The sequence below is a fragment of the Melitaea cinxia genome, chromosome 25 (assembly GCF_905220565.1).
Source record: "Melitaea cinxia chromosome 25, ilMelCinx1.1, whole genome shotgun sequence".
Lineage (NCBI taxonomy): Eukaryota > Metazoa > Arthropoda > Insecta > Lepidoptera > Nymphalidae > Melitaea > Melitaea cinxia.
The window spans coordinates 6438956-6456387 of NC_059418.1; the positions used below are offsets into that span (position 1 = coordinate 6438956).

Consider the following 17432-nt stretch of genomic DNA (forward strand, 5'->3'; position numbering starts at 1 on the left):
AATATGAGTAAAGTTGAAATTTCCGAGGGTAGTTTGGAAAAAAAGTGCGTTTTAGTAAATTGTAGTAACGTCTTGAATAGAATAATAGTACAAGCTATGGAAGGTTACAGCTTGATAGCGTTTGCTGCGTTACAGTGTTTTAATTTGTTACAAAATTGAATTAAATTAATTTTATATTATTTTTTATTTGAAGTTTCATTTTATGACATATCGTAAAACAATAAATATAATATATATAGAAAATAGTTGTAAAGCTACACTGAATTATCTTCTGATACTCATCTATATATAGAAGTATTCCTACTAAAAATGCCAAATAAAAAACGTTGATTTGTATGGGAAGTTATTGTAAACTATTGTGTGTTTGAAACAGGGATTCCAAAATTTTCATACAATTTTTATCTGGGCTATCTGGATTCCAGTAGATCTATTTGGACTACGACAATTCGATGACGCGTTAGCGCAGCGGTCATGGCACTGGCTGTTGCTCTGGCGGTCGCGGGTTCGATCCCCACTCAGGACAGACATTTGTATTGGCCATATAGATGTTTGTTGTGGTCTGGGCGTTTGTGCTTGTGTATTGTGTGTTTCCTGACCCCCGACACAGGAGAGAATCCTACTGGGGGCTGTTGAGCGTAAAGCGTTTATTTACTTATTTATTTACAATAGTTTACAATAACTACCCATACAAATAATCGTGTTTTACTTGGAATTTTCAGCAGGTTAGATACAAGCAAGGAGTATTAAATTACACCATACACACTACATACCATTTATAAGATACTAGCTTTTACCCGCAGCTTCGTTCGCACTGAATTATTTTTAGTAAAAAGTATCCTATGTTACTTCTAATACCTCCAAGAATATGTGTACAAAGATTCATGGTAATCGGTTAAGTAGTTTTCTCGTGAAAGCGTAACAAACAAACTTACATTCACATTTATAATATTAGTAGGGATCTATCAAAATATCAGTCCAATAGAAGCAGTAGTTTAGTTATGACATAGGTCTACAACTCAACTGAATCTACCTCTTCTGTTTGACTGTTTTGAATACAACTTGTAAGTTGTATGTAGTTTGTATGGTTAAATTTAACGCCTCTTGTATCATACGTGTGTATTTACAGAAATACTAAAATTATTTAAAAACGGGTTATTCTGGGTAACTGGGTGTGTCTCCCCACCGTGCCTCGGAGAGCACGTTATGCCGTCGGTCCCGGTTGTTATCATGTACATCTGATAGCGATCGTTACTCATAGTAGGGAATATATCCGCCAACCCGTAGTGGAGCAGCGTGGTGGATTAAGCTCTGATCCTTCTCCTATATGGGGAAAGAGGCCTATGCCCAGTAGTGGGATATTACAGGCTGAAGTGGGGTATTCAGCTTTTTTTTTATTTTGCGGATCTCAATGCTAGACGAGTTCGTGAAAAAGACATTCGTAGCTAATGTCGAAATATCGTGCTCCGCAAAATGAAAATAAAAAATATGGTAAATATCACGTTTTTAAATAATTTTAGTAATAAAAATAATCATGTTAATTTTAAATCTTATAAACAGAATTAATAGTAAATGCTTTCTGAATAGAAAGCTTCCAAATGAAAAAAAAATCTCATTAGCTTCATAAAATCATGGACAAAAGCGGACCAAATTCTCGTACCGAGTTATGAGAGGCTGTCCTGGAATAGCTAGTAAGCTATATATGCAATTACTTAGGGCGTCCCGTCTAGGGACCAAGGACGACCAATAAAAAATACGAGCATAATTAAAGCATTTTCAAAATTCGCGCGTTTTAAATTGTCGTTGACTGAATTGAATATGGTCTTCATTTCTCTATGTTTTTAAGAAGTTTATGAGATTTTTTTTTCATAGGGTTATAATTATTACAAAGTCTCATAGCTAAATATTATATGCGATGTTATATTTAATATTTGTGATGTTTAAATCACAAATATTAAATATAACGTCTATTTTAGTAAAAAAAAAAAAAAAAAAAATTCGAGAAAAAAAAAACATTTATTTAATACTTAAATTAGTATCACAGATTAAAGAAATCATTATTTTTCTTATAAACAATGTCAGAATTGCAATTGAAAATTTTCTATACAATTTTTTCATTGTCTTAATGTCTTCAACATATTTAAATATCACCGTCAATGTCGCGGTACTTCCCCAGCCAGCTCCAGATTTTGGGCAGGACATTTCCCGCTGTGCCCTGTCCTATCAATAATTCACTAATAATAAATATCTGATATTTCTTCCTCCAATTTCGTCTTTTCGCAAACATCTCGTAGATGTCTGTTTAATTTATTGTTACCCTGAAACGGAAAAAAAAAATATGTTCATATTTAATATCGTGCTAGATATTTCTTCTCAGCGATATCTGGTACAATACTTATATTAGTACTAGCTGACTCCGCGAACTTTGTTTTGCCATATATTTTATTAACCCTCTTAACCCCCCCCTTTAACTTAGGGCTATGAGAAATAGATCTTGGCCGATTCTCATACCTATCTGAATACACATAAAATTTCATAAAAATCGGTCTAGCTATTTCGGAGGAGTATTGTAACTAACATTGTGATACGAGAATTTTATATATAAGATTCATAAATTTGAAGATTTCTTTGTTCCACTGTCCAAAATGTCAGATTTCCGATTAAAAGTGGACCATACCCTCGAAATTAAAAAAAAAAAATTGTTTTGCACTAAAAATCTTTTATTAACTATCGTCGTAGGCTACAAAAGATCACATTATGACGCATATAGGAGTGAAAGGCGTATATTTTGCACTTTGATTTATCTATACTAAGATTATAAAGCTAAAGAGTTCTTTTTTTAAATGCGCTAAGTCCAGAAACTATTGGTTCGAATCGAAACATCCTTGTGTTGGGTAGTCCGATTTTACTGACAAAAGCTATAAAGGCTATATAATATTTAAGTATATACATTTTGTCCTCAATTAAGTGCAACCGCAGGCCACAGCAAGTATAGAATATATCTTAAAAGACACACAAATATTTCAGTTGTGACATCAAACTTCTTGTTAAGAATTTAATGTAAGGAAGTAATTATCGACGATTATAATTTAACTGAGGTAGGTCACAGCAGGAAATATCCTGCTCGAAATATGGAGCAGCCCAACTGGGGAAGTACCTCGACCTTACAGAAGATCACAGCTAAATAATACTGCTTTCAAGCAGTGTTGTTCCTGTGTGAGTAAGGGACGGTTGGAAATCATTTAAAATAACTTTCCTATCGTATCGTTCCTATAATCTATGTCATATATAGATTTTACATTATTTATTACACAAACGTGGACCGGTCGTATCTTTTACAAATTTAACTTCATCAACTAGTTTCTTATTTAATTCTTTATTAAATAAAGAATTTTGAACTGGATAGAGTAATAACCCTTCCTCAGCAGCATTATAACGTAGAATTTATCGCACCATACATTGCATTCAATCTACAAAAGGACTTACTACTCATCTTGACAGAATCAGATGTAGAAAATTGTGTCCACATACAGACAAACAAATTATTATGCGCTCTCGATAAGCCGATATACGAATTACAAATAACCAGCGGAATGTGTAACTTGAGTATACACAATACAACAATATGTAAAACAAAGGAGGCACCATGTCGCGTGCGCTGGGTCAAGTTACATAACAATAACATGTGGCTTTATTCCTGCTGTGGGAAATGCACAGTGCGCATATTTTGCATTGACACTGGAGTTGTATTGACAACACTGACCGGGAATGGCCTTTTACAAATCGGTCAAGGTTGTACAATAAAAGGTGACACCTTCTCTATATTCACTCAAAATAGTTATATGAGCCAAGTTAAGGTCCAAGAAACATATCGATCCCAGCCGATTATTCAATATTAAATTCCATAATAAATACTTCGGATTTCCAACTGTTCACACCCGAGGATCATGAAGATTTGTGGCGCCGGATGAAGTCTCAGATCATTAACCTCAAGGAGCAGGAAAACGCATCACTCAGTATACACGATATACATCAGTACTCTGTCTTGTATATAATCTTAGGGTCTATCATTGTTGCGGGATGTCTGTACGGGACCATGCGATATCGCAGAAACAAAATTATACTGAGCAGTGCTGTGAAAGACGTCTCCACGACCGCAGTTCCAGTTGCAGCAGATAAGAACGAAGACCAGGAGGCCCCTGCTCCCCCGAGCGCGCGACCGCGATTCGTTCGACTGGACATACCAATTAAAGTGTAGTGCAGTGATGATTATTATATAAGTTATTTAAATCTATGTACTTAAATTTTAATTGTATTGTAATTGTAGATTTTAATATCAAAATTATCTTTCTTCTTTGAGTCGGCAGGATGTACGGGTCAACGCACATTGAGCAATATGATTGTTTTGCTAATTAGTAACCTCTTTAATTTAGCTGATTTATTACGAAATTGTTATTTTTCTTATGCAGATTTCTAATGAAATTGATATTTGTTTGCTACGAATGACGTCAAATGACGTCTGTACTTCTGCCTATATATACTCAAAATAATCTTAATAAATTTAGTGTTAGATCGACTTTCATTGGGTTTGGTTTCCCTCATAGCCTTCCCTCACATGTCGTCTCTCACTCAACCATAGACTGTCCCATACATTATCCTTTTTGATTATACGTATTCCATACATGAATATTTTTATACTAGCGACCCGCCCCGGTTTCGCACGGGTGCAATGCTGATACTAAATATACTACAGAATGTCGTTATTTATAGTATGAAGCTAGCTTATAGCATGGTTATTAACATAATAACAACATTCAAATATGCGTCGTTAGATTACACGTTGTTATAGAATGCGTTAAAGAAATAAAGGTTCACTGCTCGTTCCCGGTAGGTGATAGCGTGATTATTTGTAGCCTATATGTTGACCAGACTTCTTAATAATATTCGTGCCAAATCTGAAGTAAATCCATGCGGTACTTTTTGAGTTTATCCCGGACATACATACAGACAAACAGAAAAAAATTCTAAAAACTATATTTTTGGCTTCGGTATCGATTGTAGATCACACCCAAGTATTCTTTTAAAAAAATATATTCAATGTACAGTTTTGACTTTCCTACCATTTCATTATATATATAGATACCTTAAAAGAATTCCCACACAAGTGACAAACCGCCATCTTGACTTCAGTTTTCTTGTTATGTGTACCGATATGTCGTACAAGTGACTTCCTACTTGTGTAGCGAGCGGGGCATTGCGGACAGGTGTACTCTTTAGTGGTCGAGTGGACCGTTTGTATGTGTGAGGCCAGGGACCTTTGAGTTGGACAGAGACGGGTGCAGATGGGGCATTCGAACCTGTAAATATTATCCAGGTATTTTATGTTATCTATACTAATATTGTAAGGTAGAAGAATTAGTCTGTATGTTTAAGCGAGCTACGTGATCCATCATGAAGATCGTAGCTAAATAACGCTGCTTTCAACTAGTATTGTAATTCTATGGTGAGTAAGGCAGAGAGTTCCAGAAAGGGTTGAAGGTAGAGTCAGTAACGCAATCACTTCAATCTATCGCAGTCCACTGCTGGACATAAGCCTCTACAAGTTCGCGCCAAAAATGGCTTGAACTCATTATGTGTTGCCCATAGTCACCACGCTGGGCAGGCAGGTAGTGACCGCAGGGGTGGCTTTGTCGCACTGAGGATGCTGCTGCCCGTCTTCGGCCTGTGTTTTTCAAAACCAGAAGTTGAATGGCTATTAAGCCATCGGTCGGATTTTTAAGTTCCAAGGTGGTAGTGGAACTGTGTTATCCCTCAATCGCCTCTTACGACACCCACGGGAAGAGAGGGAGGTGGCTATATTCTTCACTGCCGTAACCACACAGCAGAGTCAGCAACGCAATACTTCTGATGAAAAAATATAACTTTTAATGAAGTAGGCCACTGCAGTTATATATCTTTCTCAAAACCTGGAGCAGCTCGACTGAAGCGTACCTTCCTACTCCTTACAAGCGATCACAGATAAATAATACTGTGAAGTATTTTTATTTTCTCGTGTAAATAAGGTAGGGAGATCCTGGGGGTACTCTGTGACATGACAACGGAGGTAGGGTCCTGATGTTGTAAGCGTACATAGGCTACGGTAACTGCTTGCCATCAGTTTGACCTTAAACTTGCTTGCTTATAAAATATAATTAAATTTGGTTAATTACAATACTTACAAAGTCTGCTGATGATTCATCGTATTACGCTTATGAGCCAACAAACTTTTTCTAGTACTGTAACCAACACCGCAAGTAGTGCAATAGTGTAGTTGCCCACCATTCTCGTGCGTCCTCTTGTGTTGGGTGAGGGTATACGGACTGCTGTAGGTCGCTGGGCATTTGTCGCACTGGAATTTACGTTTTATATGTTTTCTGAAATATAGATATGGATAAAATTAATCAATTTTTCAATTTTCAGTATAAGCATCTTAACGCCGCGTTGGCGCAACGGTCACAGCCCTGGTTTGTGGCTGTTGCGCTCGCGGTTGCGGGTTCGATCCCCGCACATGGCAAACATTTGTATTGGTCATACAGATATTTGCCGTGGTCTGGGTGTTTGTGCGGTCCTTGTGAGTCTCCCCATTCTGCCTCGAGAACACGTTAAACCGTCGGTCCCAGTTGTTATCGTGTACACCTGATCGTGATCGTTCATATTATTTAGTAGGGAATATATCCGTCAACCCGCATTAGATCAGTGTGGTGGATTAAGTTCCAATCCTTCTCCTATATGGGTTTCCCCATGGCCCATGCCCAGCAGTGGGATATTAGAGACTGAAGCGAGCGATGCATTAGAAGCATTTGGTAAATTTCGCTTGAAAACCTAGTTTTGGAAGTGACTATTTAAGAAAAAAATTTTCTTCTCATATGTTTATATGTTACATTACATACATCATGTGAGTCCGTAGAGCAGCTTGGTTCTTGTAACTTTCACCGCAAACCATGCAAGACAACAAACGACCCCCGGCTTTGCTTGCATGCACCCTCCTAAGGTGTTGCTGTAATCCACTCGCATCTCTGAAAGTGGACAAACTGTTGTTGGCGTTTTTACGATGTTTATCAATATTAAATGATACTGGTTACTAGAAAAAATGGTTGTTGACGAAAGAATAATTTCAATATTCTTCTGAAAATATTTAAAAAAAAAATTGGAAAACCGAAAACTGCACGTCTCCACGCACTCCTTTAAACTATTGTTTGCAGCTTATACTAAGACACGGCCTCTAGTAGCTCGTTTAGGAACTAATGATCGATACAACGATTAGTTGATTTGATTCTTGCAGATAATTACAGATGGTCTGATTCATTCTCATGCATTTTATTATGTTAGAACCTAAAAATATTTATGGTATGAATTAGAACAATTTTTCAGGCTTCAATTGTCTTCTTAGTTTTCTGACATAAATAATAGCTAATTTTGTCAAGCAGTTCTCGCGTTATTTAGCTACCATCCGTACATATAAAATGATGACGCCGTTCATGATATTTATTTAATCGATTCTTGTTAAATGATATTTAATTTATAGTTTGATGGGTATGTATTCTGTATAAAAGTGTGTATTTTATAGCATACTAGCTGATCTGGCGAATTTCGTATCACCTTATTTTTTCTTCTTAAATATAATAATAACACATATCAAAATAAAATATAGCCTATCTTTAAGGTTGGATCATATAGCCTATCTCTAAGGTTAGATCAAACTGCACACAGTGTGCAAAGATCACAAGTTATTTTACTCTTTGGCAAAGATTAAAATCGGTTCAATAGTTTAGGCCATCGCCGACAAACAATGTGATGCGTAATTTACGTATACATAGAGATATAAAGTGTAAGCACTTCTCATATTTTTTATTTTGTTAGAATATAGAACAGCCACCTTGGAGTCGTGCAATATAGATTTTATTTTGAACCAAATAAGAGATACTAACGTCAATAAAACAAGAGTAAGTCAGTCGATTTTGAGATAGACGATGATAGACGACGATATAGAGAGTATTTTAAAAATTTGGTTGTCCATTTATTGTAACTTTATTTCTCACCTGAACAAGTTCCCGCAGAACTGGCACACGTGGCGCTCGCGGTGCTCAGCGAACACGTCGCCAGCGGTACTCGCCTGAACAAGTTCCCGCAGAACTGGCACACGTGGCGCTCGCGGTGCTCAGCGAACACGTCGCCAGCGGTACTCGCCTGAACAAGTTCCCGCAGAACTGGCACACGTGGCGCTCGCGGTGCTCAGCGAACACGTCGCCAGCGGTACTCGCCTGAACAAGTTCCCGCAGAACTGGCACACGTGGCGCTCGCGGTGCTCAGCGAGCACGTCGCCAGCGGTACTCGCCTGAACAAGTTCCCGCAGAACTGGCACACGTGGCGCTCGCGGTGCTCAGCGAACACGTCGCCAGCGGTACTCGCCTGAACAAGTTCCCGCAGAACTGGCACACGTGGCGCTCGCGGTGCTCAGCGAACACGTCGCCAGCGGTACTCGCCTGAACAAGTTCCCGCAGAACTGGCACACGTGGCGCTCGCGGTGCTCAGCGAACACGTCGCCAGCGGTACTCGCCTGAACAAGTTCCCGCAGAACTGGCACGCCGCGGCCTGCGCGCGGCGGCGGCACGCGTGCGCGCGGGCGGCGCGCGGCGTGAGGCGCGCCCCGCACGCGCACACGTGGCGCTCGCGGTGGCCCGCCGCGTGCGCGCGCAGCTGCGGCGCCGACGCGAACCGCAGCGTGCACGTCGCGCACTGGTACTCGCCGTTGGACTGGAATCGGTCAGTGCAGCCAGCAGTTTTCTCTCTCCGTGTATAAGGATCAAAACTTAATCCACCACAATGCTCCCTACTAATGAGTAACGATCTCTATCAGGTATCCATGGTAACCACAGGGCCCGACAGCTTAACGTTCTCTCCGTAGCACGATGGGAGAACCACAAGGACAGCCATCCAAACCGGAGAGAAATATTTGTCCAAATAGAAATATCAAATATACGGAATCAGTTACAAATATGGATATGTAAAAGTGAGTATATTAGTTCAGGCACACGACTAAAATTTACTCCTTAAAAATGATCACTGTGATGTTTAAAACTATATTTATCTCTTTCTTGCAACGTCCCTTGATATAATATATTTAATATGCACAATTTTATTTTTGTGTTACCCACACGTTGACACAGTCAGTCGGAAACGCGGGTTCGAACCCCGCTGAAGCGGTCAATTTTTGATATGATATTCAAAAATGTTTATAATATATTTATATATAAAACTCAAGCACAGGTCACGTCACTATTTTACACAATTTCCTTCCTGATATTTTTCACACCGCAACCCTTATATCGTTTCTCAAGAAGTTCAATAAACATGTGTTCAATATTTTTAACCATTATTTATATGGCTTAGCAGAAATTGTCTTGCTCATAATTTGGAACAGCCCAACTAGGGAACTCAAGTAGTGTTGTGTTCCTGTGGTGAGCAAGATGATCAGAACTTTCGGAGAGGTTAACAACACACTTGCAATATTATAATTTAACTGTACCAATGGACCAATCAAATAATTATTACTATACATCCAAAATCGATACATAACAACTTCAAAGATATTAAAAATAAACCAAACAGTTTAAAAATCATTTCAAATTTACTTTCCGAGTAATGATAGAATAATTCATAAAACTTCACCTTACCTCTTCATGTCTCATCATGTGCGCTTGATAAGTATCTTTGAAGAGAAAACCTAAGGCACAATTGTAACATTTAAATTCAGATTCTATGTACTTCTTCTCTCTTTTACTTGCTTCTAGTGCTGCCTTCTGTTCTTCTAGACTTAGAATTATCTTCTTGAAACATTTCTTTTTTGATCTGTTCAATTTCTATAAAATATAATAGGAATATATCACATTTCTGTACGCATTCATAAATCTTAGGTAGGTAGTAAAAAAAATTTATAAACTTAAGCTAGAATACCTACTTTTGTCTTCCTTACTTCAGCTTTATCTACCTTTTCAAGATCATTGTCCAAATTATCATTTATTACTTCTTCATTTATTTCATTAGCTTCAACAATTTCATTATTTCTATCATCAGTACAGTCATCGTTAACTTCATCATTGTCACAATTATGATCAAATCTCTCATTTATATCATTTGTAACTGTTTCAGTTACATTAAATTTTTCTTGAATATTTTCATTTATAGCACTATCTGTTCCGATAGCTAAATCATTATTATCAATATTTTTATTGTTAATAGTTTCATATTGACACGTGTTGAAATTATCATTAAAATCATTTTCATCTTCAAATTTCACATATTCATTATCATTATTGTAGCCCGTGTTCTCATTAAAATCACTGCTGTATGAGAAATTGTATGATTGATCGACATGATGATACTGTATGCAGTCGTCTGGACAGAGAACATGCACTTCTAAGTTGCTACGTTGAAGATTTATGGTGCCCTTTTCACTAAAATTTTAAAGCATCTTTTAATGCAAATAAATAAAACTAAATTTAACCTAGGTAGGGAACAGCAGGAAATTTCCTACTCAAAATATGGAGCACCCGACGGCGGTAGTACTTCGACCTTAGGGAATACCAGAGCTAATTAATACTGTTTTCAAGCAGTGTTGTGTTCCAGTGGTGAGTAAGGTGACGAGCGCTCCTGGGGGGAATAGAGGGTAGGGTCAGTAACACGCTTGCGATGCTTCTATCGTTGCAGACGTCTATAAGCTACGTTAATCGCTTACCATCAGGTAAGCAGTACGCTCGTTTAACGGCCCAGTTAGGTACATATAAAAAAAAACCTTAATGACTACATAACAACTCCCACTAGGATATATTGTTGTGTCGGGATTGAGAGGGGAGGAGCCAATACAAATCGCCGTAAATGGGAATTGAATCCGCAACTTAAAAGGTCACATACTAAAAGATTGTAAAGTTTGGAACAATAGATCACCTGAATAATACTGGATATTCTAAACTCCGTTTTAAGCATATTGACCGGAATAATGAGAGCTTGTTCAGAACATGGCAACAGATGTAACACAGCTGAGAGTCAGGACACAGCTGAAAACATCATTTAAATATCAAAAGCTGAAAAGTTTGTTTTTTCATTTGTTAATACCCTATAATATCGGTTCGAATTGAATTTTTTTGTGCTGAATAGTTCATTCACAGAGGAATGCTATAGAGCATATTAGGTAAGGCTTTAGATTAAGAGCCTTTGAATTATCAAAGCTCAAAATTAGACCGTTTATCGACGCTATTTAGGAAAAAAAAATTCACATACGTTCATCCCAAGGACATCCCGATATTTTTCTCTCGTTTCTTCATTTATTTCTTTATCAACTGTACTATGACAAATAAAACACAAAAACGAAGACATCTCGTTAAATTTCCTAGTTTCATCAAAATTACTTGGTTTTGTTTACATGTTTACTTTTGAAATATTGACATTTGTTATAATTGATTGATTGGTTGGCATCACAAAAACATTTTTATAAGTTAAATAACAGTACATAACGTGACAAATATGAAAGAAATCTTATTTTTTTTTAATTTGAAATTTTATTGTTTAAGTTTGCAGTTTGTTTATATAGGTAAAATAAATATTATTTAAAAGTTAAAACCAATAATACTAAGATATAGGTACCTATATTCCGAAAATATTTTTAATATTTTTTTATCAAATTGTTTGTGGTAAAAAAAGATGAAACAAACATTGTCTATGGTAATCCCTAGAGTCGTGTGTTATTGATATCGACAGAGTGTATTATATTCAAGTATATTTGCGTAATTTATTATATAATTTGCAACACTTATACGCCAAAACATACCACACATTAGTTTTATTATTAAAGTTCTTAAGTTTTTACAATGTTCATTAGCATTTACAATGTTATTATTAAATAGTATTTTACCTACTTTCCTTCTTAATAGTTCCCCTATTGTTGCAATTCAAACTATTTTAGTTTGCAAGCCACAATAATTACATTTAATGACTTGTAATTAAATATATTTACTTTATTTTTTATTATTTGTAGGTTTCATAATAATTTATAAATTTTGTAACAAATTTCGATGAGATAATAAACGATGTGATATAATAATAATTAATAAACAGTAAATAAATAGTATTTTTCATTAACTAACTTCCAAAAAAAGAGGAGGTTCTTAATTCAATTGTATTTTTTTATATATGTTACCTCAGAATTTTTTCCTCACGTACCGATTGTGATAATTATTGTTTCAATAGATACCTGCTGCTTTTTTTTTTGTGGTACATCATCAACATCGGTCTGCCAGTAAAAAGTTACGAGTGAACACACATACAAAAATACTGTTGATTTAAGACCTTCATCCTTATCGAGATCGATTTTCGAACTGGAAAAAATCGCTTATATTAGACAAGTCAAGTCAACGCTTATTATTATTATTTTACAAATAAATAAAATTGGAGTGTCTGATATACTTTAATTTGAGAAATTTATTTACTAAGTAACTCTATGAACGATATTTTTTTTTAATTGCACGCAGACGAAGTCGCGAGCACAGCCAGTTCCTATATAATTGTATTCCTTACAAGTCGCAACATGGTGTATTTATAATCGACTTCCAAAAATGAGGAGATTTTCAATTCGACTGTATTTTTTATGTATGGTGATGAAACGAATGATGGTGCTTGTCATGTAGCCCCATTTAAGTTTATTCGAGATTCGACAAGTACTCTTGAGTGATCTTTGATAATGCTTAGTTACTTGACTATTTTTTCGACTCCTTATGTTGTATTACTTGTTAATGTAATAGAAGTTGTTTTTTTTTTCTTTGCGAGTAAGCACAAAAATAACATCTAAGATCATTCTGTTCGTATAATTATAATGATTTGAGACATTGTTAGATAACAATACTCTCTAATGTAACATTTTGTTATTCGACTGATTCTAACACAAATCTCTGAACAAATAACCCCTTCATATTTGCCACAACAACCAATTAAATAAAATTTTATATAGATTACGATAACGTAACAGTAAACTCATAAGCAGTGTATACTTTACAAATACACGTAAATTACGTAATCTAAGTACTTTGATATACGTTTGCCTTCATCTGTCTGTATGTACAGCACTACATATCGAAATATATCGTATGAGAGTTGAGATAACGAAAAATATTTAGTACTCAAAATTTGTATCGATATCGATAAAAAGATAATATTCATTACGCACGCACTCACGCATGTCGACCGAACGTCAGAAAAGAATTTTTGTGTCTTGGAGCATAAAATTATTAAACATTTTAATTTCGACATCCATCAACCGTTCATGACTCGAAATCGAGGACAATAAACTCTGTGTCAACATTTCTGTGTTTGTGTTCCGTGGGGGATTTTTGAAAATTCGATTATTTCATACTATATTCGCAGTGCTTATATTTATATAGGTTCCTATATAATTGTACATATAAGTTGTTTGTGCCCGTGTTTTGTGAATATTTATTTATGCGAAGTTACGAAAGTGTCCGACCTTTTTTCTTGTGTTTCGATGGATTTGGCAACATACGGCGCCGGTAGTGAAAAAATGTGTAAATCGTTTACAATTTGATGAACAATACACAATCGGGCTTTGAGCGCGCTGGTATGTAAAAATTTATTTTGCTTAAAAGGTTCTTTGTAATGTAATGTTTTAAATTAGCTATATTTATCGTGTTTCTTTTTACATTCAAGCTTAGAGCAATGTAGTAGTTGGTATTTTTTAATTAAATTAAGTTGGGTGTCATGTTACTAGGTTAATAAGTCCGATGGCTACAATGTAATAAGATTTTATTAAGAAAATATGCTAAACTGTGTTGGTACATTTTTTTATCTTACAACCCATATACATTACAAAATATACTATTTAGGATCTTAAACAGCGGGTGGTGGAATAGGCCACTGATGCCTGTTTCTCATCAATGGGAATAGAAATATATCATAATCAAATCAATGGTAAAAAAGAATAATATATCAAAGATTTTTATCTTTTGGATACCATCATCCAACATAAGGCATTTTCCATAAGCGCCGAAACAGACCCATAATTACATTATTAATATTAAAGGTCTAATAGCTTAAGTTAGGACCTATTTTCAAACCAAATAAAGTCTTGTTTTCCTTAATTCCATCTGCGACAACATTTAAAAGTAAACTCATCTATAACACTGTTTTTTTTTTAAATAGAAACTAACTTGAAATAATTTTTAAACTGACTTTGTGACTCTTGAAAGGAAAAGTAAAATAAAATAGGGAATTTGTAATTTTTTTTTTTTTATTACTACATGTATAAGTATTATATCAAGACACTTGAATGAGACCCACAACTCAGGAATATAAGGCAGGATCATTGCCAACTGTGCCAACAGGCCGGTCATAATCAAAATCAAGATTCATCGAGTAACTAAAGATTCATTGTATGTTATTTTCAAATATATTGGTATTGTATGATTTTTTGCTAAGTTCTCATGGACTTTGGATGTTTAAATTGCCTTTTTTTGGCTTTAATTATCATATTAGTTATGATTATCTTACATTTAGTATTTACACTAACAGTTCAATAGATACAAAATGAAATAACGGTCAGTTTAAAAATTCTGTCTATCTATTAGTTTGCTTACTAGAGATAGAATTTCGACGTAAGCTCCATACAAATTGTCTCTTGACACACAACTATAGCTAGTAGACAAAACCAGGATGAGATGATTGAAAACGACAGTAAATAAATAAAAATGTCACGTTCTGTGTCACGGTACATAGAATAAAAATAAAATTAGATATATATTACTTAAGATCTAACAGATGATTTGAGGTATAACAGCAAAATCTCTACAACCTGCTGAAAGACCTTGGCCTGTTGAGTAAGTTCTATTTTAGAACGAGTATCTAATGCTGTACTAATAGATTCCTACTAAATTTGGCTAGGCAGGGCGGGCAACTCGAGCAGTGAAGGTGAGCGTTGATGCGCATCTCAAAAAAAGGGCCTCCGTAAACTTACACCTAGGTCGCAAGTTGTAGGAACTGCTCTGAGCTTTTCCCTCTGCCACATGATGGACCCTTCACCCGCACGGTGAATCCATGGAATGCTAAGAAGTTCGTACAAAGCCATCAGTCTCCTTTGTTACAATTTACAATAAACACCTTTTAGCAATTCTTACTGCTGGTAGAAAAATTATCCCTTAAATGAAATTAGAGTTCCAAATGTAACTCTTGACCAATATGGAGATGCCTTTACCTACAACTGGGACGAGAAAGTTAACTAAGGTAAACACACAGCAAGAAATATCTGGCTTAAAATCTGGAGCAGCCCGACTGGTGATGTAACTCAAACTTATAGACGGTCACAGCTAAATAATACTGCTTTCAAGAAGTTTCTTGTTCCTGTAGTGAGTAACGTGAGCAGTGTTCCTGGGAGTATAGAGGGTCGGCTAGGCGCTTGCGATGCTTCTGGTGTTGCAGGCATCTATAAGTTACGGTGATCACTTACAATCAGGTGAGCCGTACGCTTTTATGCCGACCTATTTGTATAAATAAAGGTGGCAAAAGATGGTTAGTTGATATTTTTGACTTTACTATTTTTCGTCGACCTACGTTATATTATACCGCATAACTGTTTGCTGGGCGTACCGATTTTTATGATTCCTATTTTAATCGAAAGCTGATGCATGTCTTGTAGTCCAATTTAAATTTGATCGACATCTGACGAATATTTTTTGAGTAATCTTTGATAACGCGTATTTACTTGAGTATTTTTTCGTCTACTTACGTTGTTTTACTTGTCGATGTAATTGAAGTCGGTTTTTTTTTTTTTCGTTTTCGAGTAAGGAAAAATTTTTTTATGCGAAAACTATATAAATAAGAATGAATGTTGCTAAGCGTATACCTCGAGAATGGCTCGACCAATTCGGCAAATTTTTTGCATGTTCATTATGGCCAACGGAAGCATTTAATATTAAAAAAAAAAATTACTATTAACTTTTGACTGAACGAAGTCTATCCAGGCAGCTAGTTTAAAGCTTTTTAATATATTGTAAAATAAGTAAAAGCGCTTGTGAAGCTATCATTAAAATATTTTTATTGTTGATTAATTTATCAACCAGCTCGAGTAGAATCGAGTGCTATATATGTTAATATAAAAACACGTTTAAGTCCATCAAAGCACTAGAGCGTCGTTATCATAACTGGCACTCTTCCAGCCGACATCAAAGATACTATTTACAAACATTAAAATTTAATGTCGAAATGTTTAGTCCATAAAGATTTTTTAACTGAAACAAATTAAATAATCGCTTCGCTCGCTTCAGCCTGTAATAGCCCACTGTTAGGCATAGACCTTTTTCCCCATGTAGGAGAAGGATTAGAGCTTAATCCACCACGCTGCTCCAATGCGGGTTGGCGGATATATTCCCTACTATGAGTAACGATCGCTATCAGGTGTACATGATAACGACCGGGACCGACGGCTTAACGTGCTCTCCGAGGCACGGTGGGGAGACCCACAAGGACTGCACAAACACCCAGACCATGGCAAACACCTGTATGGCCAAAACAAATGTATGTCATGTGCGGGGATCGAACCCGCAACCGCCAGCGCAACCGGCACAATCCATAGCTGTGACCGTTGTGCCAACGCGGCGTCATTTAAATAAATAAAAAAAGTTAATTGATAGTTATTGAAACCGTTTTGGTGTAGTGGTGCGTGTGCCGCCACCCAAGCACCGACGGTTGCTGGTTCAATTTCCGCTCGGGATGGGTATGGTTGTTTGGTATTTTAGCTATGTTGCATTTAGGAGAAAGAGGCCTTTGTCCAGCTGTGTGATGTTACAGGCGGGCTTAAACAATGACATATTCTTGTCTAGTGTATTTGTTAACCGATTTTAAAAAAGGAGGAGGTTTTCAATTCGACTGTATTTTTTTTAACCGACTTCCAAAAAAGGAGGAGGTTCTCAATTCGACTGTATTTTTTTTTTTTATGTATGTTACATCAGAACTTTTGACCGGGTGGACCGATTTCGACAAATTTTGTTTTAATCGAAAGGTGGTGTGTGCCAATTGGTCCCATTTAAATTTATTTGAGATCTAACAACTACTTTTCGAGCTATATCTAATAATGCGTTTTTACTTGACGCTTTTTTCGTCGACCTACGTTGTATTATACCGCATAACTTTCTACTGGATGTACCGATTTTGATAATTCTTTTTTTGTTGGAAAGGGGATATCACTAGTTTGGTACCATGATAAGGAAATCAGGATCTGATGATGGAATCCCAGAGAAATCGAGGGAAACTCTCGAAAATCCGCAATAACTTTTTACTGGGTGTATCGATTTTGATAATTTTTAATTTAATCGAAAGCTGATGTTTTTCCTGTGGCCACA

At 36.1% G+C, this 17432-nt stretch overlaps 1 protein-coding gene across 1 annotated transcript; it reads right to left on the reverse strand.

The window, feature by feature from the left end:
• Positions 1 to 1998: 1998 nt before the first annotated feature.
• Positions 1999 to 11538, reverse strand: LOC123666153 (PR domain zinc finger protein 5-like). Its single transcript, XM_045600361.1, has 9 exons — positions 11314 to 11538; positions 10981 to 11090; positions 9995 to 10490; positions 9711 to 9896; positions 8594 to 8790; positions 6927 to 7052; positions 6216 to 6410; positions 5141 to 5354; positions 1999 to 2315 (listed from the first exon to the last, which is right to left on the reverse strand). The coding sequence occupies exons 1-9, from the start codon at positions 11407 to 11409 to the stop codon at positions 2232 to 2234; spliced, it is 1704 nt and encodes a 567-aa protein (XP_045456317.1). The 5' UTR covers positions 11410 to 11538; the 3' UTR covers positions 1999 to 2231.
• Positions 11539 to 17432: the final 5894 nt, after the last annotated feature.